Consider the following 22,888-nt stretch of genomic DNA (forward strand, 5'->3'; position numbering starts at 1 on the left):
TGTGCAAAGGGCCAGTCTCCTTACTTCAAGGAGGGACAACTCCAGATGTTTATGTTCCAGAGGCCTCCCCACTGCACCCCCCACCTGGGACCAGGTCAGACTTGACCTGAGGCCACATTTCTGCTCAGTTCCCTCCCCTCCCTCCATCGTGCTTCACCCCATCCCTTACAGGCTTCCTCTGGGAGCATATCCTCAGTAAACCACACGCACCTGAATCCCTGCCTCAGGCTCTGCTTCTAAGAAACCTGACCTGAGGTAATATGTTTAGATGTACTTGAGAAGGTACAGATATCAGATATTACATGGAAGCATATATCATCAATGTTAGCTCTAGATGCTGAGGTTATAGGAGATACCTCTAAAATTATTAGTCTTCTCATTCATCTACCATAAACTTGCATTAACAGTGTTATCAGGGCAAACTTTTGAAAAACACCCTTTCTTCCAAGAGGATTCTTGGCCAGCAGACTCCTTCCCATCTACTCTGCTCAGGTGTTTTAACTCCTCTTTCTTGAGTGTGAGAAGCTCTGAGAAGCCAAGCTACATCCAGAACCGTCTCAAAAAGAGCTTTTAGAACTGGGTCAACAGCCATTTCGGAGGAGCTCCAAGAAGACTGGGGTTCCAGATCTACCCTCTGGGCAGGAGCCTCAGCCCCTTTCAGAGAAGGTCCTCAGGGCTCAGGGAAATGGACAGAATGCGGGGGCGAGGGGCGTATCCAGAGCTGCCTGTAGCTCAGATGGTGCCTTTGTGCTGATTGTAAAAGGCTGGCCCTCTGATCAGCCAGGCGTGGGGGATATGGGCTGGATTCCGGCCGCCACCTGTGGGATGATACTGGAGCTGGCTTCAATCCCCGAGAGGTGTCTGCATCACAGCTCAGAGCTCAGGAGACCGGACTCCTCACTTCAGTGCTGTTTTCACACACAGAACCTCACCTCCCGTGGATGAAAGCTGTCCTCAGGAAAAACTCAACCCAGAGCCCAACAGAGGCAAGGATTCAAGGGCCGTGGCCTGTGTGACAATCCCATCTCCTGGTGGGGAGACCGGCATGTCTGTGCTCATTGATTTAGGCTGTCACTGCTTGTCAAAGAACAAACAAATCTGTAACCTAGTTTTCACTTGTGTAGCTGGATTCATGAACTTCTGACATTCCTGTCCTATTTCCAACAGTTACCATTGTTTTCTTTGAAACTGAAGGGTCTATTTGACCCCCTGGCCACTGCCCGCCCCCCCAACAGCACACGCCTGATATTCACAGAAGGACTGAGAACACAGGCTCTGCAGTCAGACTCTCTGGGTTTGCCTTCCCGCTCCACTTCTTAGAAGTTGTGTAACTTTGGGCACATTACGTAACCTCTCTGAGCGTCCTCTCCTAGCGGCAGTGCTAATACCACTGCACTGGACTGGTGTGGGGAGTTAATGCAGTGATGCTTGTAGAGCACTGAACACAGGGCCTGGCACTAGGAAGAACTTAATAGATGAAGACATCATCACCTTCATCACTGACTAACCTCACTTCCCTTGGCCACCCCAGATCACCTGCTAAACTCTCAGGTTGTCTCCTGCTCCCTGGGGTGGCCTTTGGGGTTCAGGGGCGGGTCTGCCTCATCAGCAGGTGCTAATGGTACAGAGAATAGAGTACTGTCCTCCCCGAAGCAGGATCTAGGAGGTAAATGCTTTGTGCGCAGCACAGCTGAACCCACCTGTGCTGAGCCAGGGACCTCCCTGACCTAGTCCCCTGTGTATGGCTGGCTGGGCAGTGGCCATACACAGGCAGCAGCCAGTGACCTTGGCTGGACTCACCAAGCAGCCTGAATAGGACTCAGCCTAGTTTCTCTGGGCACAGACCCACTTCTCAGGTTCTGCATCCACATCTGGACCTCTTTGCACTTCTTTGGGCAGATTCCAATCTACTTTGAACTGAGATACTTGGAGGCCCAGGAAGCGGTACCCTCCAAGGACACTTCCAGCCCTAACAATAGCTTCAAGTTCCTCCGAGTGTATCCTGTTCTGAATCTCAGCTTTGCTCTCCACGTCCCTGTCCATCAGCCACACCCACCCCCTCCCCACCATCATTTCTTTTTTTTTTTTTTTCCTTTGGCTGCACCGCACGGCTTGCAGGATCTTAGTTCCCTGACAAGGGATTGAACCCGGAACCCCTGCAGTGGAAGCAAGGAGTCCTAACCACTGGACCGCCAGGGAAATCGCCCCCATCCTCATTTCTTCCACCCATCCTCAGAGACTAGCAGAGGCCTTGGCACATGGTGGGGCCTCGGATGCCCTTGACATCAGGTGAACAAATGGAGTAAATGACTCAGTGAGGATGATGAAGATGATAGCTGCCATTTCTGAGGTTTTACCACCTGCCAGGCTTGTGCTAAGTGCTTTACTTACAATATCTCATTTAACCCTCACAACAGTTCTAGAAAGTGAGTAGCATGATTATCCTCATTTCACAGAGAAGGGTACTGAGTCTGAGAGGTTCATAGCCTGCCCAAATTCAAACACCATATAAAAGGCAGAGCTGGGGGACTTTCCTGGTGGCCCAGTGGTTAAGAATCCGCCTGCCAATGCAGGGGACACGGGTTCGAGCCCTGGTCCGGGAAGATCCCACATGCCGTGGAGCAACTAAGTCCGTGCGCCACAACTACTGAGCCTGCACTCTAGAGCCCGTGAGCCACAACTACTGAGCCCACGTGCTGCAACTACTGAAGCCCGCACGCCTAGAGCCCGTGCTCTGCAACAAGAGAAGCCACTGCAATAAGAAGCCTGCGCACCACAACAAAGAGCAGCCCCCGCTCGCCACAACTAGAGAAAGCCCGCACACAGCAACGAAGACCCAATGCAGCCAAAAATAAATAAATAAAATAAATAAATTTTTAAAAAGGCAGAGCTGGGATTTGAATCCAGATGTGTCTGACTACAAACTCCATTCTCTTAACCACTATGTTATATATAATGCCCCAAACTGACGACTCAAAATCTTCATGGCTCAAAGGAATGAGAATCATATGAAGATTTAGGCAAGAGACAAGACTTCAGGTAAGGTTGTTCTGTGGGAGGGTACAGACTGAGAAAAAGTGGAGCAGCTTAATGATAATAAAGCACTTACGGGGGGTTGTTATTGTACTATGCTTTATGTGATCATCATAATCCTACAAGGTATGTATCATTTCCATTTTCCAGATGAGAAAATTGAGCTTCAGAGCAGTTAAACAACATGTCATGGATCATACAGCAATTAAGCAGCAAACCCAGGATTTGATCTGCAGTCTGTCAGCCCCAGAGCCCATAACTTACTCCTCCCCTTTAGAGCCGGGAATGAGCGGGCGAAGGAGGAGGCAGCGTTGACCTGAGACAGCTGCAATTGTGTAGCGGCGCACGCACGCACGCACACACGCACGTGCGCACGCACGCACACACACACACACTCCCCACCTCCTTCCTCCAGGACTGATGGCCTTTCTAAGCACCATGGGATTTTACAGTCAGAGACCACCCATGACCCCCTCCATTGTACAGTTGGGGAGCTGGAGGCCCAGAGGAGGTAGGAGCAGGAGCTGCCCACGGTCATAAACAGGTCAGGGGCCAGGATCCGACCAGGGTTGCCCCCGCCAGCCGCCTTGCCACCCCTTCTCCGACTCCAGCCCTGGAACCTCTAGCTGCTGTGTGTACAGCTCTGCGCCTTTTCCCAGGCACTGGGAAGGGGAGGTGCCTTCTGGGTATAAATAGCAGATGGAGATGCTTCTCTTCAGCAGAGAAGTTAACCCTTGGGGCCCTGGACATAGAGAGATGCTTCCCTCCTGAGGGAGAAGTCTTGGTAGCTGTCAGAACTGGAATGTTCCTTACAGAGCACCTAGACCTTGTTCCTCAAGTGTGGTTGGTGAGCCAGCAGCCGTGGCATCACCTTGCAGTGTGTTAGGAATGCAAAACCTCAGGCCCCATCCAGACCCACTCAACTAGAATCTACCTTTTAACAAGATGCCCAGCTGGTCCAGACAGTCCCCTCCTTGTGAAGATGGGAGAAGTGGCTCAGAGAGGGTAGTGCTCCTACCCAAAGTCACACAGCCGTTCCCTGACAAAACTATATCTAGAATCTGCACTCCCTCTCCTCCATGACTCAGAACCCTGCCAGGCTGGGACACAGCCCCCTAGTTGTGCAGGGGTGGGGGAGGGGAGGTCAGGTAGCGATGTGCTCTTTCAGTGCCATCCTGCCCGCCCTGGGCTCAGCCGCTCCATGCAGCCTGTGTTCAGTCCACCCTGGGCAGGGGCCGCATTGGGGCTGGCCTCGGAGAGGCCGGCACTGCAGGTCTATGCAGGTGGGCAGGGCCATGGAGCCAGGCTGACTCAGCGTAGGGGTAGGTTTGGGGAGTGGGCTGCACCGGTCAAGGCCAAGCTTGGCCTATTTTCGTCTCTCTCAGAGCTTGGGGAGTTTTCCTGAAACAGCTTTTCTGAAGGAGGCTGCCGGCAGCGTGGGCTGGGAGGAAGGGCCCCTTCTTCACCTTCCCCCCCAACCAAGCTGCTCGCCGAGGAGTGTGGAAACCAAGACACCCTCTTTCCCACCTCTGTCGCCTCGGTCCCCGAGAAGAGAGCAGCTACCCCCTCCCCTCAACAAACACCCACCAGGGCAGGCAGGGGAGCTGGGCCAGGCCCCACCTGTACCCCTCACCCATCCCCCATGCTCACCAATGTTGGGGTGCTTCAGCAGGCGGCAGATGCGGGCTTCACGCTCCAGCTTCTGGTGGTCTGAAACACAGATGCCCAGGTGAGTCCAGGTGCGGGAGGAACCTCCACATATCCCATCTCTCCCTCCCCACAGCCTCTAATGACCTCCACCTCCCAGGGCAGCACCTGGGCCCTGGGCAAGCTCGCCTTTTGGGCAGAGCCTCTGTGTCCTCCAGGAAGGCAGTGGGTTGCAGCGAGAGAGAGAGAGGCTGGGTTTGCAATGACGCAGAAGTCCCTTCCCCTCCCTTGGCTTTCAGGGCTCTCAAACGAGGGGCATCTCCTTCCTGTATCAGAGCCAAGCTCCAGGCAGCCTGGAACATCCCGACTCCCACAACAGGCTCCAGCTGCCCCTCCTCCAGCCCTGCCCCTCACACTACACCCCAGACGGACTGAACTGCTGAACTCCACCTCTCCAGGCACGCGCTGCTCAGCCCTCTCACTCTGGAGCCTTCGCACGCGCGGTTCTCTCAGCCTGGAAAGCTCCCTCTCAGCCTCCCACCTGTTCTTCACCGGCTGTCATTCACTCCTACCCATCCTTCGATGTTGCCCTTTCCTGGCAGCCTGCCCTGACTACCAGCTGGTAGGGGCTCCTCCTCTGTGCTCTTGGGGCCCCTGGACAGCACGTCCCATTCTGTCTCGGGGAGATCGCTGTCCTTGAGGACGAGGACTTGGTCTCTGTTGTGCCTGTGGCATCGACCCAAATGCCTGGCCCATAGTAGGTGCTCAAGAAATAACTGAATGAAAGAACAAACGACTGAATGAACGAACCTTTCTAAGGGAGTGGGAATTCTCTGCAGGAGAAGGGCCATATTAATTCACAGAAGCCGCCTCCCGTGAGAGGAGTTGGGACCAGGGACACAGAGAGCCCCAAAGAATCTGCAGGTAGAACTTGGCCATGGCAGCCTCAGGGCTTACTCAAGAGATCTCCCACCTGCTTCTCAGGACTTTTGTCCAAATCCCCTGGATTTCCCTGCCCACCTGGGAGAGAGGCCTTGCTCGGGGTCTGCACCTGTGGTCTCTGATACTGAGGCTGCTGAGAGCAATCACACCCGTGACCCCACTCAGTCCTCCCAACAGCCCTGGGCTATGGGCATCACTGTCCCCATTTTAAGCATTTTGCAGTTTCCTTTTTGGTGCTTTTCTCCAATTTGGTATTTAATGCCTTAATTTTAAAAAACAAAACAGTATATAAAAGGAGCCGGTCGCAAATGTAGACTATTTACTATGGGCCAGGCATTATGCAGGGCACTTTATATGCATCTCAAGCCCTCATGACAGTCCTCTGAGGGTGGTGCTACCACTGTGCTGGCTTTACAGAGGAGGGAACAGAGATTCAGAGAGATTCAGTATCTGGCCCAAAGTCACACTGTGGTGAGCAGTGGCGCCACACTTTGTACTCAGGCAGTCAGGCTCCAGGCGTAAGCTTTAAAACCTTAAGTCAGGGAGTTCCCTGGTGGCCTGGTGGTTAGGATTCCGGACCTTCACTGCCGTGGCCCAGGTTCAGTCCCTGGTCAGGGAACTGAGATCCCTCAAGCCGTGTGGCACAGCAAAAAACAAAACAACAAAAAACAACCCTGTGCTGTCCCATTTTCCACACCCTGACTCATCACCACCTCCTCCACCTGCCCCCTATTCCCGAATGGGAAAATTGAGGCCCACAGGAGGGAACTCACACAGACACTCAGAGGCGGAGCCAGGACTAGAACCCCTGTCTCTGAATGGCCCCTCCAAAGCAGGTGGGCACCAGGGAGGATGATGAGGATGGTGAAAGTCCCAGCCCTGTCTCCAGGCAGCCAGCTCCCCTCTCCCCTTCCCCCTCCATTAGAGGAATCACCAGCCGTCCTCCAAGGGCTGCAGAAACCAAGATCAATACTGAAATGTGGCTTTTCCATCAGCAAAGCAATTAAGACCCATCCTCCTTCCATAGAGTGGAAGCTCCACTCCCCAGCTAAAGGCGGCTACAGGCTAGGGGAGGGGAGGCTGGTCCAGGCTTGGGGGCATCCCCCGGTTCCTCTTCCCTCTCTGCATCCTTCCATATCCTCCAGGGCAGGGGGAGGAGAGCTGATTCCCAGGCAAAGGAGGGGGATCCCCATCCAGGGCTGGCCAAGGGCCGTCCCTGAGCTGAGGAAGGCTGGACCCTCCCCAGCTCCAAACCCTGTCCCCCACCCACCCATCCCCAGCAGAACCAGAAACGAGGCAGCTCAAAGTGGGGCCTATCAGAGGGGGCTGGGGGCCTCCTGACCCAGGCTACACATTCAAGGGATAAAGGATCTAAATCCAGAATTCTGATGTTTTTCTCCATGCGAGGTCACCCGGGAACAGAGCTACACTGACAGGATTGAAAGAAGAAAACGTTGGTCACACAGCTTCAAATGTGTGCCTGGGGACTTCCCTGGTGGCTCAGAGGTTAAGAATCCGCCTGCCAAAGCAGGGGACACGGGTTCGAGCCATGGCCTGGGAAGATCCCACATGCTGTAGAGCAGCTAAGTCCGTGCATCAAAACTACCGAGCCTGCGCTCTGGAGCCCGCACGCCACAACTACTGAAGCCCACGAGCCTAGAGCCCGTGCTCCACAGCGAGAGAAGCCACTGCAATGAGAAGCCTCCGCACCGCAACGAAGAGTAGCCCCCGCTCGCCGCAACTAGAGAAAGCCCATGCACAGCAACGAAGACCCAACACAGCCAAAAATAAATAAATTTATTTTTTTTTTAAATGTGCCTGGTTACCAGACCTCACTGCTGGAAAAACTAGGAACTAATTGTTTTTATAAATCTTGTAATCATCTTGTGCATAGTACAATTACACTGCATTGCAAATTCCAGTGCTAAAGTCATTAATTTGTTGAATGTAAACATGTACTTTACACAATAATTTTTGTAACTCTGTTTGAAATATTTTCATTTTCTAATATGTAGGGAACCTCAAGAAACATAGGGACTGAGTTCCTCTTGACCTCTGAGGCCTTGCTCCATTAAGCAGATGGGGAAACTGAGACCCAGTGCTAAAGGAGCAATCTCTTTATCAAAATCAAGGTGGTCATCCGGTGATCAAGCCTTATTACAACTCAGAGCTCTGAGAAACTACTCCTGAACACTCCCCCCAACCCCCAGCCAATAGTCCTGGGCAGCCACGGACCTCTTATTAAAATATAAATAAGATACTGACTTCAAACTTGCCAACAGCTTCCTAATGTACTTATAATACAATCCAAACTCCTCACCACATCCAGGAAGACTGCTGGGTGCTGGGTCCGACCTCATCTTGGCCTTGAAGCTCCAGCCACACTGGCCTCCTTTGCGGCCTCAGGCACTGCAAGCCCCTTCCCACCTCAGGGCCTTTGCACCTGATGCGCCCTCTGCCTGGAACACTCTTCTCCTGGGTCTTCTCATGGCTGCCTCCTTTTCAGGCAGGTCCCAGCACAATGTCACCTCCTCAGAAAGCTTCCCCGGCTGCCTTTTCTGAATGTCCCTCCAGCCCCATCACTTCCCCATTACCCTGTCTTATTTTCTTTGTAACACTCATTGCTACCTGAAATTACCCAGCTTACTTGTGTGTTTAATGTTCTTTTCAGTCTCCCTCCTGTAGAAAACAGGTGCAATGAGAGCAAGAGCTCGTCTGCTGGCCTCTGCCTTGTTCCCAGGGCCTAGAGCCACACAGCAGCTTGTCCAAGTTCCCATAGCCAAGAAGCGGCAGAGCTGGGATTTCAACCCATGTTCATAATGACTGTACTATATTGCCTCCCATTCTCATAATTGATAAATTAATCCATCCAGCTCAGTAGAGGCCCATGATGCTGAGGGGTCTGAGAGAAGCTAGTCTGCAGCCTCCTGCCTGGGTACCAGGAAGACTTGCTCCCAATGCCCATTATGATAAATGCTTTGTGAATCTTCTCCCTCGGTCCCTTGGGGCAGGCCTGGAGGCAAGATATTGGGGTTAAGGGGGCCAGCCCTGCCCAGAGCTCGGCAGGCAGCAGGTGGGTGGAAACTCTGGGGAGAGGTTCCTGGGGCCAGACAGTACCAGCAGGGCAGAGCGGGGCAAAGCAGAACCCCGGGAAGTGCAGTCAGGCAGCCTGAGGGCTCTGCCTGCAGAGGGGGCGGGCTCCAGCAGGCAGGTGGGCAGCGGGATTCTGGCTAGAGGCACAGGAACCAGGGCAGAAAATAGACCTCTGAGTCTCGGAACAGAAAATGTCCCCTCTCCGCACAGGACTTCAACAAGCCTCCAGATCCTAGGAGGTTGGAGAAATAATCCCGAGGGCCAAGAGTGCCAGGCAGGGGTAGGGAAGGAGATGAGAAAGACCGGAAAGATGTGTCTTACTGCCTCTTCGAAGGCTCCCTTGCATGGACCTGAAGCTCAGGGGCAGCCTGAATGATCTCACCCCGTGCTTCCCACCCAGTGTCCTGGGACTGATGGCCAGGGAGCCGAGGAAGTGACCCCTCAGTGCTCAGGTGGACAGCGGGGCTAATGGAGGTCGCTGTATGAGGGCCAGTCACCTCTGGCGGCACCAGCCACATCTGCTTGCCCAGCGTGCCCTAAAATGTTGATGAATTCTGTGTGTGCCTGCCTGGCGAGGCTATAGCTAGGAAGCTTCCAGAGCCCCTGGCAGGGAGCTGGCGCTGACAGGACTTTTTAAATGCAAGAGCTTGGGCCTCACCTCCTGAATCCCACACCCTCAGGGGTGGAACTGGGGCAGCTGTATTTTTCAAAAGGCCCCCAGGGGGATTTGGCAGGGACTGGGACAGGAAAATATTTTTACCTTCATTTCATGTCTTTATGGCTTCCTCGAATTGTTTATACTATGAGCATTTTATATAAAAGAGTAGTTTAAAAATAGACACAAAAAATCTCTCCCGGGTTTGGGAAACGCTTGATAGAAGAGGCTGACCCCGTGGAGAAGGGGAAGCCACAGCTCCCTGGGGAGTGAACAGACACCCCAGGGGGGCATGCCCCCCGCCCCCGCTGGGAACTGCCAAAGTCACGGGGCGGGGGAGGGGGGAGTGCCAGCATGAGAAGCTTGGAATGTGTTGCCAAATATTCAGCATCAAACCACTCCCCACCCCAGGCACCGTGAATGGCAAACAAAGAAACCTGCTAAAAGAAGCTCTGCCCCTCATCTCCTGCTGGGGAGAAAAGCGTTGGCAGTTGGCAGACTTCTTTGAGAAGGTTCTCTCAGAAGCTCCCCACTCCCACCCTTCACATTCACCTAGGCCTGAGCGCCTTCCTCCCAGGAGGTCAAAGGCCCCTCAAATCCAGAGAGGGGGCAGTTACTGCACAGCCCAGAGTCTACACTGTCCCTGGAATGCTTAGTCACCTTCCAGAAAATAGGCAATGCTCCCTCCATTCCCCCATACGCATCTGCATCTGCCTCTTTCTGTCGTGTGCTTGTGTGGATGTGGCTCTGAGAATGTGGTGAACTGGCCCAAGATTCCCCAGAATCCAGGGAGGACCTTGGTTTCTTTCTTTCTTTTTTTTTTTTTTAAGATATTTTTGATGTGGACCATTTTTAAAGTCTGTACTGAATTTGTTACAATATTGCTTCTGTTTTATATTTTGGTTTTTTGGCCACAAGGCATGTGGGATCTTAGCTCCCCTACCAGGGATTGAACCTCACTCCCTGCATTTGGAAGGCAGGACTGCCTTAACCACTGGACCACCAGGGAAGTCCCAAGACCTTGGTTTCTGACCCTCCCTCATTTTGGGGGCAACCCAACCAATCACCCCAAGCCGTGGCTCTAGTCCCTCCCCCTCTGTATCTCAGGGATTGGGACACCTCCCTTGATCAATAGTGATGTAAAGCACAGAGAGGGCACCAGACAGCCACTAGTCACACAGCAACGGCAAGGCAAGTCCCAGCAACTGGGTGAGATAGCACTCCTACCGGCCTTCCTGCCAGCCCTGGCTCCCTGCCCCCGGCTCTGGCCCTTGACCTTCCACAGGTCTCGCCCTTCCATGCCAGCGTTCATGTGGACTGTGTGGCACGGAGGGCCCTGGTCTTCAGCGCACCACCCCCACCCCCAGCCCAGCCTCTCCTCCCTGCAGGACACTGGTCTGCCTATGGGGGGTTGGTAACTAGGAGAAAGCACTGGGCTCCCAGCAACACTGAGCCAGAGAGACGAAAGGCAGCAGCACACGGTCCAACACGGAACATGTTGGGAGGCCTGCAGGGGACAATGTGCATCCTGTGCCAGCCTCTGTGAAATCCACACCTGCTGGGCCCTGGTCCAGACACAGCTGCCACTATGCCAGGCAAACACCTGGACACTTCACCAACCCCTCACACGATGTCTTCCACGCTGCACAAGGCATGAGCTGCACAGACCGCATCTGTACCCGCCTCACCCAACAGAACGTCCTCCACCCACTGGGGGTCCCCAAGGCAGCACAGACCCACCATTCAGAGCGGAGATCTTTGAAGATAATCCTCCCCAACGCGCTGACTATGGTCACCACCATTACCACCCTAACCACATGCTAAGGGCAAGAAGCAAAGCTTCTGTGCAGGCGTTCCAAGTTTTAACGTCCATACAAATCACCAGTGTCTTGTTAAAATGCGGTTCTGATTCCTTATATCTGGAATCATGAATTTGCATTCCTAACAATCTCCTGGTGATGCTGATGTTACTGGTTTAGGACCACTTCCTAATTAGAATTACCTGGGGATCATTTCCAAAACCCAAGTCACAGCCCAGACTAATTAAATCACAACTTGCGGGATCCAGGCATCAGGAGTGTTTGAAGCTCTCCAGGGGATTCCAGGCTTGGAAGCCACTGTCCAAGGGAGTATATAGGGACCAGAGGGTGGACTGGTTTGGTTGAAGCAGAGTGCACTTGGAGTTCACGGGACACTGGTTGAGCCCCCAGACGCATCGGGCGCTGTCCTAGGTGCTGGGCGTATATAGGGAATGAGACCCACTCCCACTTTCTTGGTGCTTATGGTCATGAGGGAACATAGATATTAAACAAGGCACCAAGCCAGTAAATGGGATAGCTCCAGGTTGGTAGAAAGCCACAAAGAGAGGAAACAGTAATGAGAGATATAAAATGGGGAAGTCCCCCTCAGGTTTGGGGATCAGGGAAGTCTCTCAAAGGATGTGACATTGAACTGAGACCTGAAGGTTGATAAAGAGCTATCCTTGTAAGGAGCCAGGTAAGAGCATCCAGGCAGAGAGAAAGGTAGGTGCAGAGGTCTGGCGGTGAGAATGGAGGCAAGCGGCAGAAAAGCAGGGAAAGGAAGGCCTACTTGGCACCTTAGTCTTTACCTGCATGGGTGGATGAGGGGCAGAGAGCCTGGCTTGTGGGAGAGGCTGTGGCCTCCAGCCCAGACCCTCTAAGGAAGGAATATGGAGGTGTCTATTCTCATCATACCCACAGGAAGAAGAGCCCCCACCTCTGACAGCAGCATCATCCAGGCGGACATACCCAGATCCTGGTTCTAACCCAAGGGGTAGAGGGAGGGCTGAAGGGAGAAGAGCCCCGGAGGGCAGGCCAGGCCCGGACCCACCGCCTACCTCTGGCCGAGAGCTTCTTAGTGTTGATGATCTTGGCAGCATATTCCTGGCCAGCCAGCACCTTCACACACCTGCGCACCACTGAGAAGGCTCCCCTAGGACAGAGAAGGCAAAGAGGGTGAGGGAGGGCCCAAGGGCTGCGTTCCCAAGAGACACCACAGTTTGTGCAGCTGCACCAGGCTGGGAGGGAGCCCTCGTTCAGTGCTGCTCGAGCTCGTAGGGGCTGCTGTGGCCCGATTCAGGGACGGAGCAGGCCCGGAGGCCCAGGAGAACCACTGGTAGTGAATCATTAGGAGCTTGGCCTCATGAGACATGAGACTTGTAGAGTCGTAATAAGTTAGGTTCACCAAATTCTAAAACATTAGAATCATGCAGTGTTAGAATCACAGAATCTAGGTCCCTGGAAATTTTCAGTTTTTTATTCTTTGAGTAGGTAACACATTGACATGGTTCAAAGTTCAAAAGGTACAAAAGTGTAGATAGGTAAAAGAGTTCTCCCCATCCCTGTACCCTAGTCTCCAAAGTCCCCTCCCAAGAGATGGCCAGTGTTACCAGAGCATCTTTCCACAGATACTCTCCCCAGTACTGGATACTGGACCTTGCATGCTGTTCTGCATTCTCCTCTTTTTCAGAAATTTTTTAGAGATCCTCCTTCTGTATTACAACATAAAGAGTTCCTATTGTAAATCAACTCTACTCCAATAAAAATTTTAAAATAAATAAATGTTTTTTTAAAAAAGAATTCCTCATTTAATCATGTGGCTGTCCTATAACTTACCTAGCCAGTCCCCTGTCAATGGGCAATTAGGTTACTTCCGATCTATAGCTATCACAGTGCGGCAATGACTAACCTTGTACGCGTGCATTACAATTACATTTCCCATGTGTACAAGTGTCTTCGACTAAACTTCTAGAACTGGTATTATTTGGTCAAAGGGTAGGTGTTGTTTGGTAATTCTGATAGATAATGAGAGATGACCCATCTTAGAGGTGTACCAACTTACTTTCGTACTAGTACGTGAGGGGACCATTTTCCTCCACCCTTGTCAACACAACGTATTATCAAACTTTCATATCTTTGCTAGTGAGATGTGGAACGTGGTGACTCAGTGTAGATTTGATTTGGAATTCTCATATCAAGAGCGAAGCTGAGCAGTTTTTCATGTTTTAAGAGACTCCTGGGTTTTTATCTTCAAAGTATTTGTGACTGGGAGAACTTGGAGCAAGGGCTGTGGGTTTCACTGCTCATAGGAGTCATTGTTGCCATGTGGAATGTGGCCCATTTCCCAGATTGTTTGATTTTTCGAGAAAAACTGGAAGTCTGGATATTTTCGTGACATTTCCCAATTTTTAAATACTGGTACCTTATTCCAAAAAATTTAAACACAGTATTTTGCCAAACAAAACTAGTTTGAGGGCTAGATCTGTCATCTAGGTGCCATGTTATACCCTCTACCAGAAAGGTCATCTGGTCCAACCCCTTCACATCACAGAGGAGGCCCCTAAGGGGCCAGACACTACCTGTGGTCACCACCATGACCACCTTAACCACAGGCTAATGGCAAGAAGCAAGTCTCCTGGGCAGCCTTCCCCAGTTTTAACGTGCATATGAATTACCCAGGCATCTTGTTTAAAAGGCAGATTCTGATTCCTTAAGTCTGAGGCGGAGCCCAAGATTTTGAGCTTCAGTGTAGCTCGGGTAGATTGATTGCTCAAGGTCACACAGCTAGCTACAGGCCATACCATGTCTAGAACTCAGATATTTGCTCCCCCAGGTTTTTGGCTTCTCTTCCACCCAGGGAGCCTACCGCTTGCTGGCCTGAATGCCCAGGTTCCTGAAATGGCCTCACCCCACCATATCCTCCAAATTTTGATCCCCGCTCCTAAGCACACAGGCAGGTCCAAGCCACAAAAATGAGGCTGATGGGAGCAGGGGCAGACGCTGGCAGGCACCGAGGAAGCCCGCAGGCTGGCCGGAGATGCTTGCTCTACACACACCCCTGGGCGTTGTGTCACTGGCTTCTTCGTGTCCGGGCTGCATGAAGGGAACGGATGGGAAACTGTGGCGAAGGATGAGGAAGAAAGATCTGGGAGGAGAGCTAGAGACCAGGAAATATGACCTCGTAGGAAAGCTGAGGAAGGCCAGAATTCATGGGCACAGCAACAGACCATCCGTGGGGTGTGCAGCCCTGCCTGTCCTCCACCTGGAGAGAGCAGCAGACCGGGTGTCCCTCCCTGAGAAGCCTCCTGGGGACATGTCCCGTGGTTTGTGCTCCCAGAGCACCCCACACCTCCCCATCTAGCCTAGGACTGTGCTTGCTCATTCAGCTTGTCTGTCCACCAGACGGAGGGTTCCTGAGGGCCAGGACTGGAATGTTCTCCGCACTCATGCCCAGGTACCCAATGCTACCTACAAACAGGGCCTCCATAAATGTTATTATAGGAACAGGAGGCAGATTTAGGTGAGAGGTTCTGAAATGAGACAGGGAGAAGATTTCAGTCTGGGGTGTTAGGAATAGGAACAGGCATCTGAGGAAGGTGCGCACACTGGTCTCTCAAAGGTGCCCACCCTACCCAAACAGGGAGGTTTCTGCCCAGTAGGAGGCCATGATTCTCAGAAGCCCCAGGAGAGAGAATGTTTCAAGGGGCCACTTCTGGGAAAGGTATTGCGAACTCCAGGGAGAGGAGGAGCAGGGAAGGAGGGCTTGTCTCACTCACCAGCATCCAGCTCATGCTTGGGCCAGAGCTGGAGTTTAATTAACTTGGATGGAGGGATGGATAGAGTGAGGGAGAAAGGGAGGATGTGAGGCAGGGAGGGAGAAATATAATTTCTCTACTAGAGAAACAAAACAAAACTCCATTCTAGATAAAGACATTGGATCGATGGTTATCAAACTGGCTGTTTCAGAATGTCTTGGGAATCTTTTTTTTTTTGGCTGCATTGGATCTTCTTGGCTGCGTGCGGGCTTTCTCTAGTTGCAGCGAGCGGGGGCTACTCTTCGTTGTGGTGCGCGCGCTTCTCGTTGCGGTGGCTTCTCTTGCTGCAGAGCACGGGCTCTAGGCACATGGGCTTCAGCAGTTGCTGCATGTGGGCTCAGTAGCTGTGGCTCGCGGCTCTAGAGCGCAGGCTCGGTAGTTGTGGCGCACGGGCTTAGTTGCTCCGCGGCATGTGGGATCTTCCCGGACCAGGGCTCGAACCCGTGTCCCCTGCATTGGCAGGCAGATTCTTAACCACTGGGCTACCAGGGAAGTCGGGGAATTTTTTTTTTTTTTTTCGGTACGCGGGCCTCTCACTGTTGTGGCCTCTCCCGTTGCGGAGCACAGGCTCCGGACGCGCAGGCTCAGCGGCCATGGCTCACGGGCCCAGCCGCTCCGCGGCATGTGGGATCTTCCTGGACCGGGGCAGGAACCCGGGTCCCCTGCATGGGCAGGCGGACTCTCAACCACTGCGCCACCAGGGAAGCCCTGGGAATCTTTTAAAAATACATATTCCAGGCTTCCCTGGTGGCGCAGTGGTTAAGAATCCAACTGCCGATGCAGGGGACACGGGTTCGAGCCCTGGTCCAGGAAGATCCCACATGCCGCGGAGCAACTAAGCCCGTGCACCACAACTACCGAGCCTGCGCTCTAGAGCCGCGAGCCACAGCTACTGAGCCCGCGTGCCACAACTACTGAAGCCCACACGCCTAGAGCCCGTGCTCTGCAACAAGAGAAGCCACCGCAATGAGAAGCCCGCGCACTGCAACGAAGAGGAGCCCCCGCTCACCACAACTAGAGAAAGCCCGCACACAGCAAAAAAGACCCAATGCAGCCAAAAATAAATTTCAAAAAAACATATTCCAAGGCCTCTCCCAGACCTACCAAATCAGAACCTTCAGATGCGGGCCCAGAAATCAGTATTTTCAGTTAACAGGCTGCCCAAGTGATTGTTTCCCAGCCAGCTTGGCACTGCCCTGCCCGCCTTCTGGGGGAGTCCTGCTAGATGCCTGGTCCCCCTAGAAATCAGCATCGATGGGCCATCACATGGGGCTCTGTGCAGAGCGGCTCAAGAGGCTCTATGACCCTGGGCTCTGCCCCAGGAGCTGAGGACCTAAGAGCCATGTCTATAAAACAAGAGAAGGCACGCTTGCTGAACTTCCTCCTCAAAACACAGCACCAAGGTTTGTGTAAATCCCAGGCTCTAACTAGGGGTCCAGGCCAAGGGCGGAGCAGCTGCAGGAGCCCTGTGTCTTTGAACGTAGGCATATGCATTTTTTTCTGGGGCAAGAATGCATAGCTTTTAGCAGATTCTCAGAGGGAGGAGCTTATCAAATCCAGTTCAGGGCTACTGATCCAGAGAACACCAGCCTCTCACATGCCCAGATGTCCTCCCTTCAAATGCACGTTCACCACTAAGCTCCTTGGCCCTCACAGCAACCCTGTGAAGTTGGAATTATGATCCCCTATTTCACAGATCAGGAAACCGAAGCCTCAAGGGAGCAGGCATAATCCTCTCGAGGCTGTGAAGAGAATCCAGGTCACCTGCCCTTGTTCTTCTGACTCCACCAAAGGCAGGAGAGCGTGACCCTAAAAAGCAGGGGCTCTGGGCTCACAAAGCCCTGTGATCTGATTGTGACTGACCCCCGACTGTGTGATATTGAACTTGGCCCTTCAACTCTCTGTTTCCTCCTATAAAATGGGGGCTATAATATCTCCCTCCTGGGTTTGTTGGGGAGATTAAGGGAGGTAACACATGCAAAACACTGGGCACAGTGCACAGTACACAAATCCCTGAATGGGGCGGGGAAAGGGTCTGGGCCAAGGAGCCCCTCTTTCTACCTATGCAGCCTCAGGTCTCCATCCACAAGTGGAAAGGCTCCTTCCTGCCTGCCCCGGTGGTGGGGATCAGGGAGAGGAGGGGCAGAGGAGAATCTGCAGCAAAAATGAGAGTGTGGGCAGCAAGCTCGCAGCCCTAACTTCCTCTCTTTTTTATCTTTTGTTTAAAAAAGGCATGTTTCTGCATTCTCGTCCCGCATGAGCCAGTGGCCACAGCCCAGCAGCCTTGGCAAAAAGAAGAGCCAGCCCACTCCTCCCACGGCCCTGAGCTGAGCAGGTGGCCAGTGGGTGGGTGGGTAGGAGCCTGGAAACAGGACAGGGCGGAAAAGGGGAGGAGGCCAAGGTGGGCAGGGCAGGGTGGGAGGGAGTGACCAGGGGTACCAAGAGGAAGGGATGAGGCCTGCATGTGAGGGCCCTACGTGAGTGGGGGAATGTCCATGGGAGGTACTGGGAGTGCCTGTGACAGCGTTCCTGGGTGCAAAGGGTTCGGCGGGGGTGGGGTGGGGTGTCTGCCCACAGGTGTGTGTCAGCAGCCCATCAGTGCCCTTGTGTATGTGATGTCAAGAGGCTCTGGGTGTGACAAAGCACACATGTGTCACCCTGGGTAAGTACCCATGTTAGGAGAGGGTCACAGAATGTGGGCAGGGAGGGGTGTGTGTGTAAGATAGACACTGGAGGGAAAACACCTCAGCTCTCAGCCCTGCTGGGAGGTCTTGGGCAGCGGTCCGGCCCAGCGTGGGCATCAATTTCTTCGTCTGCAACTTGGGGGGGTGGGGTGGGCGTGGGGCTAAAAAGTACACAGGCCTTTCCACCTTCAATATTCTGTAGCGAGCTGTCCAACAGAACTTTCTACGATGATGGAAATATTCTGGGTTGTCCATTGCGACAGGCACTAGCCTCATATGGCTATAGAGCACTTGAAGTGTGGCTAGTAGGACTGAAGGACTGAATTTTTAATTTTATTTCATTTAAATCATTATAAGTGGCTAGTGAACACCATATTGGATAGTGAGGTTTTATGTGGATAAGAACAGGCGCCCCTGAACCAGGCAAACCAGAGTTCAAATCGTGGTTCAGCCTCTTACCAGCAAGTTATTTAACCTTGGTAAGACTATTTCCTCCCCTGTAAAATGTAAGTAAGAAGAGTACCCACCCTAAGCAGCTGTTTCAAGGATCCAGTGAGAGAGTAAGGTATGCAGTGGGTTTAGCCCAGTCCCTGGAGTGTAGTAAATGCTCAAGAAACAACACCTTTTATGGGCATCATGATCTCCGAAGTGATGAGAACAGCCAGCATCATCAGAGGCAAAATGGACCTTGTCTGCCAAGCTCGGGGAAGAAGCAAGCCAGGACAGGAGGTGTGCGGAGGCCATGGTGAGGGGGTGGGGTGCTCCCCAGGGCCCAGCAGCCTGCCCCTGGGTATGAGCAGGCAGGGAGGCCGCACCTGGTTCTCCGACTGACGACTGACGGATGGGGAGGTTGCCGTGATAGTGGGTCCGGTGTGGCTGACAATGTGCGAACGTGCTAATGGGCCATGAGAAGCAAGATTCACACTGGGAAATTGCTTCTCAGCTGCCTGGCAGGCAGAGTGTCCTGGGAGTTGCTGGCTGCCACCCACAGCAGGCTCATCACCCTCTCTGGCCTAAAACACCCCAAAATGCTGACATGGCTGCAGAGGTGGCACCAGGAACATTAGATGGGGACTCAGAAGACCTGGGTCGTTGGCTGCCAGCTTGCTTACCCTTCCATTTGAAAAATGGAGATGAGGAGCCCCAGCCCCATTTCCTCCTGGGCCAGCTGTGAGAAGTCTCTGCTACGTAGTGATAAGAAGAGGTTCCTGATACCCAAGACTGGTTACTGCCAACTTCCCCTAAAGGAACCCTCCCCTCCTTTATGCCGGAGCCTCCCAGAGCCCAGGGCCTTTGCCTGTGGGTGTCAGCAGACAGGGACACTGCTTACGGGGCTTCAGTCACCGAACCCTCTCTCCACTCTGCCCTCCTTGGGGGTCTGATTAGCAGGAGTCCTGACAATCTCTAGGGTCTTGCCTTCATTGGCTGCTTCCTCAAACACACCCAGGTCTCCCACATTCTGCAACAATAAACAACCTTCCTTCTCCCACACTTAAAAAATTGAAAAAAAAGCAAGAGCGTGTCTCTCGACCCAGCAACCTGGGCCACTTCCTTCCTCCCTTCGTTGCTGCCAAACTTCCAGAACAAGTGTCCGACATCCACCGCCTCCTCTTCCCACCTCCCACACTCCATGAACCCACCACAATCTGGTTCCCACCCCCGGGCTCCCTGGAAGAAAAGTTGTGCCAGGCCTGTCCCCCCAGTGCCCCCAGCCCCCTGCCAGCCCCGGCATCCCCCACTAGGTCTGATTGATCTCCCTTGATTGCCCCACTGACCACCCAGCTTTGAGACCTAGCTTCCCTCTTGTTTCTGGGTTGCCACACTCTCCCCGGAACCGCCCCCCCCCCACTTGCTGACAGTGCTTTCATTTCTTCATCCCTCCTCCCCACAGCATCACTGCTCCCTGTTCTCTCTCCACCCATTCTTACCTCTTCCCCTCCATCCCTTCTACCCAGGACCATTAGCTGGGATCTCTGGGGAGGCTCTGGGCATTCACGAACACACCTAAAATTTTAACAAAATTATTCTATGTCTGTGCATTGTTCTGGGCAGAGGATGCATATTTTTCATTAGCTTGACAAAGGATTCTCTGACACCCGTGCCCCCAAAAATGATGAAAGCCACTGACTATTACCCAAGGTTGAAATCTGCTTCTATACTGCCCCTCCTCTCTTCAGAATGCTAGTCCCAAATTTCTAGCTACTTACCATCTTGCCTGGATGCTATGTGAGAGGCATCTTTTAATCAAAGTCCAGTCTCCTCCCCCCAAATCTCCCCACTCTGGGTTAATATACCTAAGCATTCTACCTCTCTGAGACAAGCTGGGGTGATTTCAGAAAGTTCCTGCTCGGGACTTCCCTGGTGGTCCAGTAGTAAGACTCTGTGCTCCTAATGCAGGGGGCACGGGTTCAGCCCCTGGTTGGGGAACTAAGATCCCGAATGTCACATGGTGCATCACGTGGCCAAAAAAAAAAAAAAGGAACCTTCCTGCTCAAATGTATACAGACCTGTTATCTGTGAGAGGATTAGCTTCCAATACCTCTTGGTGGTCAGTAACTTACAGCCCAGGTTAGCTGATCTGATCACTTGGCAAAGAGCAAGCCCTGGGGGCATGGAACCCAGAGCAGATGGGGTTTGAATGTCTGGGGGAAGGGACAGAGCTGGGGTTGGCCAGCGGAGCAGCTCTACCCCAGGGGTCAGGGTGTGCGCCACATGTGGCTACATTGGAAGCTGCAATAGTATCTTGCCATTGAGGTCCATTCTCTCCCCACTCTACAGATAAAGAAACTGAGGCCAAGACCTTGAACCCAAGACTCCTGACTCATCGTCTTTTGCTCTTTCCAATACCCCATACTCTCGGATCAGAGGGCCCTAACTTGGGGTCCACAGATGGGCATTAGGGTGTGGGAATCTATGGGAAATAATATACAACATTCTGTGAGTTAGAGTGAGTGTGTGTTTTCAGGGGTGACTGTGGCTCATATGAGATTCTCTGAGGGCTCCTAGATTCCTCAAACAGTTAAAAATCTGGGATCAGATTTGTTCAGAAACGAAAGGAACATCTTGGTTTCCATAACACCCACCTCTACATACTTTAAGCAATTCCATTCACTTTTGGGGGGGCCTCAGTTTACCCATCTGTGAAATCAACTGTTGATCATTTTAAGCCCTCTCTTTATTTTTTTCATTTGAAGCAATAGTATCATTTCTTAATAACAAACAAACAAAACACAGCTATGCAGGTCACCAGACGGCAAATAAAGCTGAGATGGTAGGGGCTGGCAGCTCAGGACCCCTTCCACTAGGTTTTCTCTCTCTTTTCCCCAGCTCAGCATGGCAGCTCTGCTGCAAACTCCGCAGACTAGCATTTGAGAGCCAGAAAATCCTGGGACCTTTTTCTGAAACCACACATCCCTCCCCAAGCCGCTGCAGCCGCCCACTTCCAGACTCCAAAAGATCCTGCAGGGACATAGTGTCTTCGAGCTATCCTGAACACCCCCCCAGGCCTGCCGTGCGCCAACCCAGCAGAAGTCTTGTGGGGGACGCAGAAGGCCTGGGAACCAGAAGATTCTCTTTGCTGCAGGGAACACTGAACCAACAAAAGTTCCAACATATTCCTTGTTTGGGCTATACCTGGGTTTTCTTGAATGGGTTACAAAAAGGAAAATAAAAAAAAATATCCACAGGTGGTGGTGTGATGAATTGGGAGATTGGGATTGACATATATACACTAATATGTATAAAATGGATAACTAATAAGAACCTGCTGTATAAAAAATATATATGGGCTTCCCTGGTGGTGCAGTGGTTGAGAGTCCACCTGCCGATGCAGGGGACACGGGTGCGTGCCCTGGTGTGGGAAGATCCCACGTGCCGTGGAGCAGCTGGGCCCGTGAGCCATGGCCACTGAGCCTGTGTGTCTGGAGCCTGTGCTCCGCAACGGGAGAGGTCACAACAGTGAGAGGCCCACGTATGGCAAAAAAAAAAAAAAAAAAAATATATATATATATATATATATATATATATATATATATATAGATGCACAGAGCTTGGTGACAGGATCAGAGCAGGTAAAGCAGGAAAAAGGCTGAGGGTCTGCTTTCTCCCCAGGCTCCAAGGGCCTCCTGGCCTGGCTCCATCGACACGTACACAGCAAAGACTTTCAGAGCTTCAGAGAGAGAGGCTCCAAGGGGTAAAAAGCCAAGCACTGGACTGGAAGGAGGTTGGAGCGCCCAAACCTCATGTGTCACTGGCTTGTGTGACCTCAGGCAAAGCCCTGACCCTCTCTGGGCCTTATTTCCCCATCCCTAAGACAAGGGAGCATTCTTCATTTTGGTATTCTGTGCAGAACTGAGGCTATTCTGGCCCCTAAACCGTCTCCCACTTCGTGCTTGCAGCAAAGCATCTCACCAGGCGAGGACAGGGATGCAGGGCAGGAGGGAACTGGAGGCGCGGGGTGAGAAGAGGGCTGTGGAAGTGCATGCATATCTCTGCTAGCAGAGTGCTCATTATCTCCCAAGGCCACGTCCGTCTGGGTGGTAGAAGGGCAGTTCTGACCATTGGAAAGTTCTTCCTTATGTTGAGCTGAAATCCACCTCCTTGTTACTCTACACATTTAGTCCTGCTCTGCCCTCCAGGGCCATACAGAGCAGCCTTGTCTCATCTCTGGGGCCCCATGATGTCCCTGCAGAGATGAGGGGAGAGGACACACCCCCGAGGGGTCTTTTCTCCCTGCTAAATTCCCCCAGCTTCTCAGCCCTCTCTCACTTGATTTGGCCTCCAGACCTTGGCCACCCTGCCTAGGTCCCCTCTTCTAGACATTCTATAGGTTTTTAATATTCCTTTTAGTACCCAGGCATCCAAAAGTTGGAGGCAAGTTGAGCAGGCCTAAGAAGAGTAGGGCCACCAGCCTCCCTGGGGCTGACATGCTCCATCAAAATACACACCTCAGGGCTTCCCTGGTGGTGCAGTGGTTGAGAGTCTGCCTGCCGATGCAGGGGACGCGGGTTCGTGCCCCGGTCCGGGAAGATCCCATGTGCCGCGGAGCAGCTGGGCCTGTGAGCCATGGCCGCTGAGCCTGCGTGTCCGGATTCTCCACAACGGGAGAGGCCACAGCAGTGAGAGGCCCGCGTACCGCAAAAAAAAAAAAAAAAAAAATACACACCTCAAAGTCTTTGCCTGTGCTGTTCCCACTCTGAGGAACACTATTCCACCCTCTTC

General features: G+C 52.7%; 1 protein-coding gene across 2 annotated transcripts in view; it reads right to left on the minus strand.

Moving 5' to 3' along the window:
* The window catches only part of CAMK2A (calcium/calmodulin dependent protein kinase II alpha), a gene marked incomplete at both ends in the record, with an annotated part of 65,211 nt that overhangs the window by 36,323 nt on the left and 6,000 nt on the right, over positions 1-22,888 (minus strand). For both annotated transcript variants that reach the window (XM_081230927.1, XM_081230928.1), the window contains 2 exons: positions 4,684-4,743; positions 12,228-12,322. In XM_081230927.1, the coding sequence (XP_081087053.1) occupies positions 4,684-4,743; positions 12,228-12,322 (155 nt within the window). The remainder of the gene's footprint in view (positions 1-4,683; positions 4,744-12,227; positions 12,323-22,888) is intronic.

This window comes from Mesoplodon bidens (assembly GCF_964165515.1).
Source record: "Mesoplodon bidens genome assembly, chromosome: 4".
Lineage (NCBI taxonomy): Eukaryota > Metazoa > Chordata > Mammalia > Artiodactyla > Ziphiidae > Mesoplodon > Mesoplodon bidens.